The sequence below is a fragment of the Antedon mediterranea genome, chromosome 3, assembly GCF_964355755.1.
Source record: "Antedon mediterranea chromosome 3, ecAntMedi1.1, whole genome shotgun sequence".
Classification (NCBI taxonomy): domain Eukaryota; kingdom Metazoa; phylum Echinodermata; class Crinoidea; order Comatulida; family Antedonidae; genus Antedon; species Antedon mediterranea.
This window is the reverse complement of record NC_092672.1, coordinates 6864610-6875642: the sequence shown is the minus strand read 5'-3', so window position 1 is coordinate 6875642 and position 11033 is coordinate 6864610. Positions and strand designations below refer to the sequence as shown.

Genomic DNA, 11033 nt, shown 5'->3' with positions numbered 1-11033 from the left:
TTTACTTTACTACTCATAAAACTTCGTTTCCACTAGCACACAAGGCGATGGGTCTACGCACGCGCAACGCACGTAATTTTAGCAATGAAATAAGCGTCACTTCAGATCAAACTTGGTTTCTCCCAATTAGGACGGTCAAACTACTTACGTCCTTGCGTTGCTATGCGTCTTAATATTGTCTATCACTCTTTCAGTTGCGACTTTAATTATTTAAGTGAGTGGAACTTGATTCAATGGTCCAGTGTTGATCATTCATTTTACTTGATATTGTTGAAATAAATCATAAAATCTTAAAATCATGAAGTGAGTGATCAAGATGAGGAGAAATGAGAATGATGATTTATTGTATCACACCATAATATAACTAGTGTCTAACCAAAATATTTTCAGCACAAAAAAAATCCAACTGGTAGGTTGCTGTTTCTCTAAACTCATTAAACCAGATGAAATATTGTCTACAATGACATGTTCTTCATTAATTTTTTTAATGGATTGTTCTTATCCTCGGCTTAATGTAATTCTGAAAGCGCTTTAGGCCTGTAAAGGAGTTCACTCAATAGAATGGAAACTGTTGCATTTATGCGCATGTCTCTTTTCTACGATGCAACAAACGTACCAATCAGCTGCTTGTTTATTTCCATGCAAAACTATTCGCGCGAATCTGGCATTGCTGAGCTCTGATTGGTTGCTGATTTTTCTTCGTATCGAAGCCGATAGAAAATGAACCCGCATCATAAACCAACAGTTCCTCACAATTAAATTTGTGTTATAATCCGAAAATCCAATTAAGATAAGCGGATTTCAAAGGATATAAACATATGGCTATTATAAATATCATTTTTTTTAAATACAGATTCATATGGCAGTAATGCTAATAAGTGCTAATTTGCATACAAGGCAAATGCATTCCTGTGTACAGAGAAATGCGCTCGTTAGCATGACATACCAACACAAAGTAAGTTGTATAGCGGGGGGAAAGGGCGGCGAAAGGCTTTAACTATGATGGATGGGTGTTGCATAAACGTACACTTATTATTATGATATACTTATAGGTGCTACAAGGAATTGAATCACTGTGGTACGTGAGTTATAGTGGTGAGCTGATTTGGCATGTTGTGTTCACCAGGACATCAACAGTGATATCAAACACCACTTCGTATGCCACATTAATGTTGTAAAAATAATGCATTTATAATATATCACTATACGTTCTTAGTTAATTTTGATAACAAGAGAAAAGCAATGTAGGCATAGTACCTACGTTTTTGTATGACCTACTGGTAATGTACAAAACTCGTATGGTACCCTATTAGGCCTAACCTGACGTTGTCTCGTTACTGGATGTATTATCTTTTTCCGCATTATCGCTAAACAGTTAATGGCTCTTTCATTCTTCCACAATCAACTCTTGCACAGAAACAAAACGAAAGTAGCAATATATGCGCAAAGCATGATGATATACCGGACCACTTAAATTATTAGAATCCGACTTATTTTTCATATTTTTAAAAGTTTGGAGACAAAAAAACTCAAAATGGGGTTTTAGATAAACGGTAAGTATCTTGAACCTAATACAGCTTAGTGTTCCAAGGGTGTTTCAACTCTGTTAGAAAAGTCACATTAATTGAATATGTATGTATTGACATTTTCAATATAAATGGTGTATGTGATGTAAACCTATATTTTCATACAATACTCGAAAAAAATCAAGTGAGCGAGATATTTTTTAACTACCCCCTCAACGTTTACAACTTACTAACGACGAATGAGAGAATGGAACACCTTCAATGTAACATTGGTTTGTTAAGTGTTTATTATTCAATTTCGTCCCGGATAAGCTTGTTGTTTCGCTTTGTAGCTGAATTTCTTCATACTTAAAAAGTAAGTTTTTAAATTACATTTTACTTCACCTGTCTCTCGACTCGTTATCTCGCTAGAATTTGTTTAGTTAAAACATCAGTTTGTATTTTACATAGATTAGCCTAAAATTAGGCTAGACTTAAAACTAACTTCAAATGTTGGGATTAGGCGACTACTTAACGAAAATGTTGAAATAGTTGTTTAGCTTCTAGACTTTAGATTTAAATCTATAGGTCAAATATTATATTTAAAAAATCAATAAACTTGGGTTATTATCTTGCAGAGGTACCGTACCTTTAATACTATCATAATAATGAATCTATTCCAACAATTGACGCTTCTTATCTTGCTTCTTCATCCAGGTAAATGTAATTTAATTTCATCATTATTTCATTTTCCATGATGCAATTTTCAATTGATTGTTGCATTCATGGGTTTATTTTAGTCATTCATTCATCATACCACCCTTATAAAATGTAACAGTATTATTTCATTCGTTCCATTGAATTTAAATAATGCATCTATTATTATGCTTACATCATACTTCACACTTTCATTCATTCTATTTTGCTTTTTTTTTTATTTAAATTTTAAAATCCTAGCCTCAGTAGGTTATTTCTTTGTTTTTATATCTATTTGTTCACTCCATACAACTATTCATTTAAGGGTCTTTCACACCTGTCCCGGCACGGTTCCGGTCCGGCGCCGGAAAATCCAATCGAACGTCAATGTTTCGTTTTCACGCGGCTACGCGCATATCGATTGGCGAATAGCCGCGTGAAAACGAAACATTGATGTTCGATTCGCCGGACCGGAACCGTGCCGGAACAGGTGTGAAAGACCCTTTTGTCCATAATAATTATGTTAATTCGTTTGTATTCCTTGCATGTTTCTTGAGTATACATTCATTCAATCATGATTTGTTTTCTCATCATGTTCCTTTCCATTCATCAATTTCAGCCCATAGGCCTATTCAACTTCTATTCTGTTCACTACATTCTTTCATTCGTATCTTTCTTTGTAAAGAAGTTATTTTATTCACATTCTACGACATCAACCCTAATTGTTATACTACCCATGGCAACTCTCTCCCGTGCACACACTCTCTATACTTAATCTTTTGCATCTCTTAGCAAAATTACAAACTTAACATACAAATCGGTAATTTAACTTATTTATACTTCATCGACACGACACAACCATTCAAATTACTTTGGAAATACACAAACAATTATTTATATATTTTAAAAAAAAAGAAAACATAAATCCAAAAAAAGTATAAAATAAACAAGCATGAAATACCTGTAAAACATACAACCATACAAGGATAGAAAAAATAACGTGTTAATATAATGGATGTGATGATGTTATCATCTGTTTAAATTTCCATTTTTTATTAGTTCAACACAATTGCCATTGTCATCATCAATGCATTTCTTCCTCTTTGTTGGTTGTTGTTTCAGTTGAACTATTAGCTCACAATACAGAGTCGCAATTAATACGAGACTTGCTGGATAACTATATAATACCATCGGCGAGACCAGTCAAAGATAATACACAAAATGTTACAGTTATGATCCGTTTAATTGTTTTGCAAGTAATTGAACTGGTAAGGGAGTTATTAAGTTATTTATGAATAACAAAAAAACAATACATATTAATTGATTTGTCATGATATGTATGGCATAAACATTTTTAAAAAAAACTTCAAATATAATTTTCCTTTCACTCAATACTGATAAAATAAAAGGCGACAACTCGACGCGTGCGTGCACAATTGAATACATTCATGGATGCTTACATAGCATTATAATAATAGGTAATGGTAATAACATTCATATTTCTCTGTTGTGTTTTGTAGAACGAGAAACGGCAAGATATTACAGTTAGTGCATGGTATAATGCGGTGAGTAAGTTAACTTAATCAAACAATACAGGTACTATCAGATATAAAAAAAATAAAATAAAATACAAATAATGATTTCACTTTCAAAAATACAAAATAAACGGTTAAATTTAACCAAAAACTCATTTTATGACATTTTGACTACGTTTTGTTTTTAAATTAGGCTACAGTTTTTTCAGGTAGATAACCATTTGATCAAAATGAATAACTATTACGTGACATATGAATGACATGACATATTCAACAACCAAAATCAGGAGATAATATCTTTAAAGATGTATTGTCCGATCCCCCAAAAACATGAAAAATGAAGATTAATAAAATTACACTTTGAATAGGCCATTTTATAGTTTTTACATTTTTATTTAATAATTTCTATAGAAAAAGAACTCCAACAAAATTATATTTTCACTTATAAAATAAAAAAATAAACGGTTACATTCAACAAAATGACATTAAAATGGAATAATTTAATAAAAAATGTTCAAGAATTATTTTTTCAGAGGGACAATACATCTTTAAACAAAAATATATTTCTTTTAGTTTTGGAAAGACGAGTTTATGGTATGGGATCCGAATGATTACAACAACATTACCGAGATTTTCGTGGAACAGTCAGCATTATGGAACCCGGACGTAACCTTGTATAACAAGTAAGCCCAATGCTAATAAAATAAGAATAGAGTAAGAGAGTAATAGGAATATAATTTAATTTAAATCTATCGAATCTCTATTGCAATAATTTATTATAATTCTACCATTTGAATTATTCAGTTTTTAATTCATTTTTTTAGTTACAGTAAATTATTTTGAATTTTTTTGTATATCAAAAACATAACTTTACATGAATCATCAACTGTAGTCCTACTAGTACTACAACTACAACGGTATAGAAATAAGTAATTTCTCCATGGTATACACAATACTAAAATAAATTGCTCTGAATTCCGACTAAATTGCTTTTAAATGTATTGTATATTAGAAATAGATTTGATAATAGATTGCAAGCAAGATTAAAAGTATCATTTGAAGAGGACATAAAATGCAAATGCGGAATCCCATAAAAACAAATTGTCACTTTTTGTCTCATTTTATATTGATAATTTCTGACTGACTATGTGAATAACAAAGTTAATAGTAATGGTAATTGATGAACTAACTAGTCAATTAAATGTTTCCTACTCTGAAAATACAGACAAAATATTAAGAGATAAAATTAAACAGTTAGATGACATCTACCTTCTAGAAGCACATGGTGCGAAAATAAGGTCTAGAATCGAATGGTTCGAAAAAGGTGAAAAGAATAATAAATTCTTTTTAGGATTAGAAAAAACTAAAGCAAAAAGAAAACACATTAACGCTGTATTAAAAAGAAATGGTAAATATACTTCGAATAACGAAGAAATTTTGAAAGAAGAAGTTATATTCTACAAAAACCTGTATTCTAATAAAGAGATACCTGCAGATAAAATGAATAAATACCTAAACAATACATATCTTAAAATGTTATCTGACGAAGAAAAAGTAAAATGTGAAGGTCTTCTATCTGTAGATGAATGTACAAAAACGATTTTCAAAATGAAATTAAATAAAAGTCCAGGTATTGATGGCCTAAGTGTAGAATTTTATCGCACTTTTTAGAACCATTTAAAACATATCCTATGTGATTCTTTAAACTATAACTATAATAATGGAAAGTTATCCACAACACAAAAAAGAGGTATAATAAACCTAATATATAAAAAGGGACAAAGAGAAAACTTAGATAACTGGAGACCGATTACTCTTCTTAATGTCGATTATAAAATATTAGCCCAAATTACAAAATGTTATAGGATCTATAGTAAATGAAGATCAAAAAGGATATGTAAAAAAGAGGTTTGGGGGAGAAAATGTAAGACTAGTAAATGACATACTAGACTTTACAAGCTTAAACAATATGCCAGGTGCAATTGTATTTCTAGATTTTGCAAAAGCCTTTGACTCATTAGATAGAGTCCTATTATTTAAGACTTTAAGTCATTTCGGTTTTGGTAATTCTTTTATCAAATGGATAAATGTAATTTATAAAGAAACAAATTGTGTTATAGTAAATAACGGATGGCTCTCAGAAAGCTTTAATATGGAGTGCGGCGTGAGGCAAGGCTGCCCATTATCAGCGCTACTATTTATTTTGGTGACAGAATTAATGGCCACAAATATAAGAAAAAATCCTAAATGTAAAGGAATTACATTACCAAACAGCAATAACGAAAATGACAACATTGTAAAGATTGCTCAACTTGCAGACGATACCGTTATTTTTACGCAAGATGAAAGTAGTCTAAAATATTTTTTCAATGAAATTGATCTATTCTGTAGAGTGTCAGGATTAACACTAAATAAAAATAAGACAAATGGTATGTGGATTGGTTCAAACAAAAATAATATGTCAAAACCATTCAATATTGTATGGTCCAGTGAACCAGTACAATTTCTAGGAATACATGTAGGTTATGATAAACAACTATGTGAATACAGAAATTGGGAGAAAAAAATCACCAACTTAGAAAATGTATTAAATTTATGGAAAAGACGTAACCTAAGTTTTTTTGGTAAAATTACTATTATAAAAACACTAGCAATATCAAGGTTTATCTATACTGCTAGTATTATTGAGGTGCCTAAGGAAATAATTACAAAAATAGAAAAACTGTTATATGACTTCCTTTGGGGTAATAAAAAAGAAAAAATAAAACGAACAACATTAATTAGAAATGTGGAAGAAGGTGGTTTGAATATGCCAGATCTCACTTCGGTGATAGAATCTCTCAAACTAACCTGGGTTAAGAGACTCTTAAGCCCAGATCCAGGTAAATGGAAATGCATTCCAAAGTTTTACCTTCAACCTATTGAATATACAGTTAACATAACGCAGTTGAATTTAGAAGAGCATGCTAACCTGGGCAGTATGCCTTTATTTTATAGAAATATGATGAAGTCTGTTGTAAAATTAAACAATATCATACATGTAAAACCAAAAACCAACATGGAAATAAAGAGCCAACAATTATGGGAAAACAGACATATCGTATTGAACAATAAATCTATGTATTTTAAAGTACGGTTATCTTCTGGGTTTAAAACAATCGGAGATATTTACATGAATGATAGAGTACTTTCACCTTGTGAAATATTTCCTAAACTGTATAAACGGCATAACGCCTTAATTGAATATATGCAATTGTTAAAAGCCATACCAAAAGAGTGGAAAGAAATTATTGAAAAAGGTAATACAAAAAAGGAAGACAATAGTATTCCTAGTCTACGACTTTATATGAAAAATAAAGGAACCGTCTTCTATAATCATTTTATTAATAGATGTTCAAAAATACCAAATTCACAAACAAAATGAGAAATTGAACTAGGTAAGGTAGACATTGATTGGAGTAATGTTTGGTACTATAAAGTTTATAGACTAAAACATATACCCAAAGTTGCTCAATTTAATTTTAAACTTCTGCATAGAATACTACCATGTAAAAAACGATTGAAAATCTGGAACTTAGCAGGTAATGATTTATGTGATAAATGTATAAACAAGGTTGAAACTGAAAAACACATGTTATATAAATGCAGTGTAATTCAATGGATATGGCTTAAATTTAAAAATTTCATAGCTAAGAGCTTTTCAAACGAAGACCCAATAACTTGGACTACAATGATTACTGGATCAAATAACATAATTTTAAATGAATTGATTTCATTATTTGTATTCTCTATATATAAGTTGCATATATTAACAAAACCTGAAAAAAAGGAAACAACTATGAAAAAAAGATCTGGAATCTTTTTATTACTGAAGTAAAGCATTTAATTGAAAGTGAGTATAAGTGCTACTACTTTAAAGCTCAATGTAAATGGGGAGATATAAAGCAAAATCTCCTTAAATTAATGAAATAAAAAAAAAATGCTATTTTTATCTCTTAAATACATTGTATATAGGCCTAGTAACTATATTAGTTTTAAGATATGTCATCCGGGTATGAAGCGACTCACATACACACAGAGCCAAAATATTACCTTGGACTTGCACTGTGTATGGACTCTAACCTTACGGTTTTCATTATATATATCATTCCATCCTATCCATTCTAAACACCCTTTTTTCAAGCTTTTGCATTCTTCGTTTTCATCTCATCCATTTCTTTCTTGGTGAAAAGGGAAGATTCTTTATATTCTTCCCCTGAGTTTATAGCCTCTCTACCCAGATAACGGACACGAACAGAATAAAACAACAATAATAACTTTTTCATAAGTACGTTTTTTTTAAATCAATTTTTATCGTCAGTTTACTGCCATCGACATATTTTAATTAATTGTATTTTTAAAAATGTATATGAATGTAAATGTGGTTACTTCTTAACATCAAAATAATCTTAGTCTTATGTATATACTGTTCAAAAGATATGTATTTTTTTAACAATGTACCTTATAAATAAGAGAATTATATAAATGTGCATATACACATATATTATTTATATTTATAGAACTATAATAAAAGTGGGACGAACCCACACAAGACAAAAAAAAAGTTAATAGTAATGGTTTTCTTGTCTCGATCGATTATTGTTTGTCCATTGTATGGTATACAAATAATAAATGTTTAAGAGTGTGTTGGTACAGATAATGGCATGAGGTGAATGATGAAAAGTTATATTTCAACGAGGCATGCAATGGAACTCATCTAGGCTAATTCTATGTTATTTGAGAAGCAACAGTATGAAAAAACGTGGAGAGGGATTTTTTGTCGTACACGTAGAAAAGTACTATTGAATAGTGTGTATGTACTATTGCACGCCATATGACCCACAATCGACCAATCAATTGATAGGAATTTATTTAGGTGTTATATAATACTTATTATATAACACCTATATAAATTCCTGTCATTTGATTGGACGAATGTGGGTCACATGGCGTGCAATAGTACGCACTATTCAACGATCGTTAAATAGTACTTTTTGAAAAATTTTTGTGTACGAAAAAAAAACGTCTAGATGTTATATAAAACAAATAATGAATGTTTTGTATTCGTGTAATGGTACAAATAATGGCACTTGGTGAATGATGAAAGGTTATATCAACTCGGCTTTGCCTCGTTGATATAACCTTTCATCATTCACCTCGTGCCATTATTTGTACCATTGCACTCATAAACATTCATTATTTGTATAATAATACATTTGTTTCAGTTGATATAATAATTATGGTCTGCAGCACCTCAATTTAAAACAATGTTCTGAAAGTTTAAAGACGTTTGATTCCATAGTCTTCTGTCAGCCATGTCATTGAAGCACAATAGGCATCTGGGATCATTGAAACATGTTATGATACTATTTTGAGTATTTTATGTTTGTAATCAATTTTTGTTTTTAGTGTTGACAACGAATTTGAACGAACGAAGAAGTCACTTAATCTGAATGTGAAGCATGATGGAATGGTGGATCTAGCTACGCCAGTTATACTAAATAGCTTCTGCAAAATGCATTTGAGACATTTCCCGTTTGACAAACAGGAATGCGCTCTAGAATTTGGAGGTTGGGTTTATAATGGTGGACAACAGGACCTAATCCCGGACACTGGACATGAAAGCAAACAAACGGAGTTTAATCAAAATGGCGCGTGGAATCTTACTGACGTCAGTGTTCAGTACATACAAGAGAAATATAATTGTTGTCCAGATGTTTATCCCAGAGTAATATATACACTGTTTTTGCAGAGGCGTGAGCGATTCTTTGTTGAGATAATTCTTCTACCTTGCTGTCTCTTGTCTATTTTGACAATGTTTGTGTTTTTGCTGCCACCGGAAAGTGGAGAGAAGATGTCGTTTGGTGTCAGTACACTGTTGGCGATTCTTTTATTCCAACAAATGATTGCTGATGCTCTACCACCGTCTGCCGACAGTGCACCGATACTCCGTAAGGATGTTTATTAAACAGTATTGTTTATTTATTTATTGGTGATATATAAATGTATTATTAATTATACATCAAATGAAATAACTTGGATGGCAACGGTGACGATTAAATATCTGTTTACTAACAATAGATAAGCATAATAAGCGTTTCACACATTTTTTTATTGTTAGAAAAATCATGTATAAAACCACCAAAATTCCGAGTAAGAATCAGTAAAATGTTAGTCATGTAAAAGGCTTATATTCCATTCTGTTTATGATTTTTTTTTCTCACTATTTCAGAGGAATACTTTACAATGCTTACTTGTATGAGTTGTATTAGCATTGTCTGTAGTGCGGTTTTGCTCAACATCTATAATTGTAACCAGCCTGGGGATATTCCGAAATGGTTAGCAAATGTACTTTTTGGAAAAGTTGGAAAAGCAATTGGCAGAAAAACGAGTACAAATGCTGATGAGCGAATTTCCCTACAGCGAAAGAAATCCGGCGAAGAAAATGAAAACATAACCTGTTTTCATTCGGCTGATCATGCTAATTGCATGTGTGGTGGTAGGTCTAGTATTAAAGAGTTTGATGAAAGAGCAAGGTATATCAGTAATACAACAATGGACTCCATGTCTGAAGAATTGAAACTGATATTGAATGAATTGCGGAAGTATTCAAATGAATATAAGAGAGAAGAACTGAATAAGTCCAAAAAAGAAAATTTGCGGAATGTTGTAATACTTGTTGACAGGTTACTATTTGTCGTTCTGTTTACTATTGTTGTCATAGTAACCATCACAGTCATAATCATAATTTCTGGAAATTAAGCCATTGGTGTAGGTTATTAATGAACCTCCTACTAAACGTTACTGTATTACAATAATAATAATAATAAAAATAATAGGCCTAATGTTTTTTAGTCGCGTGGAAGCGACTCTATAGTTCACTATGTCGGTCGGTCGGTCTGTCTGTCTGTCTGTCTGTCGGTCTGTCTGTCGGTCTGTCTGTCTGTCTGTCGGTCCGGTATCACTATGCGTTTTATCGCTTTATGACCTTATCTTGATATCAGTTTAATCTAGCTAAGTCAATTTTTCACAGAATATTCCTTATGGCCAGGAATCGCTGTGGTTATGTTTTCACGGTGCGCAATAAAAAATTACGCGGTCTACGCACGATTTAACGAAATCACGTTTGTAATCATATCTTAACAACCATGAATCACAATTAAATAAAATTTGGTACTCATAAATTTCAGGGCATAAATCATCATATGGCAATACAATTACGTGCGTAGCGCATGTAACGCATGCGTACGCGCTCTTA

At 31.4% G+C, this 11033-nt stretch overlaps 1 protein-coding gene across 1 annotated transcript; it reads left to right on the top strand.

Moving 5' to 3' along the window:
* The first annotated feature begins 2154 nt into the window (after window positions 1-2154).
* On the top strand, window positions 2155-10941 carry LOC140043480 (neuronal acetylcholine receptor subunit alpha-10-like). Its single transcript, XM_072087996.1, has 6 exons — window positions 2155-2222; window positions 3324-3469; window positions 3722-3766; window positions 4310-4419; window positions 9185-9726; window positions 10008-10941. Exons 1-6 carry the CDS (start codon window positions 2174-2176, stop codon window positions 10535-10537), a joined length of 1422 nt encoding a protein of 473 aa, XP_071944097.1. The 5' UTR covers window positions 2155-2173; the 3' UTR covers window positions 10538-10941.
* Window positions 10942-11033: the final 92 nt, after the last annotated feature.

What these genes read in the sequence shown, in the direction of transcription:
- LOC140043480 (XM_072087996.1), top strand. Translation starts at nt 2,174, where the DNA reads ATGAATCTATTCCAACAATTGACGCTTCTTATCTTGCTTCTTCATCCA. An exon ending in TTTTGCAAGTAATTGAACTG is followed by an intron (nt 3,470 to 3,721) that starts GTAAGGGAGTTA and finishes TGTGTTTTGTAG; the next exon opens with AACGAGAAACGGCAAGATAT. An exon ending in GACGTAACCTTGTATAACAA is followed by an intron (nt 4,420 to 9,184) that starts GTAAGCCCAATG and finishes TTTTGTTTTTAG; the next exon opens with TGTTGACAACGAATTTGAAC.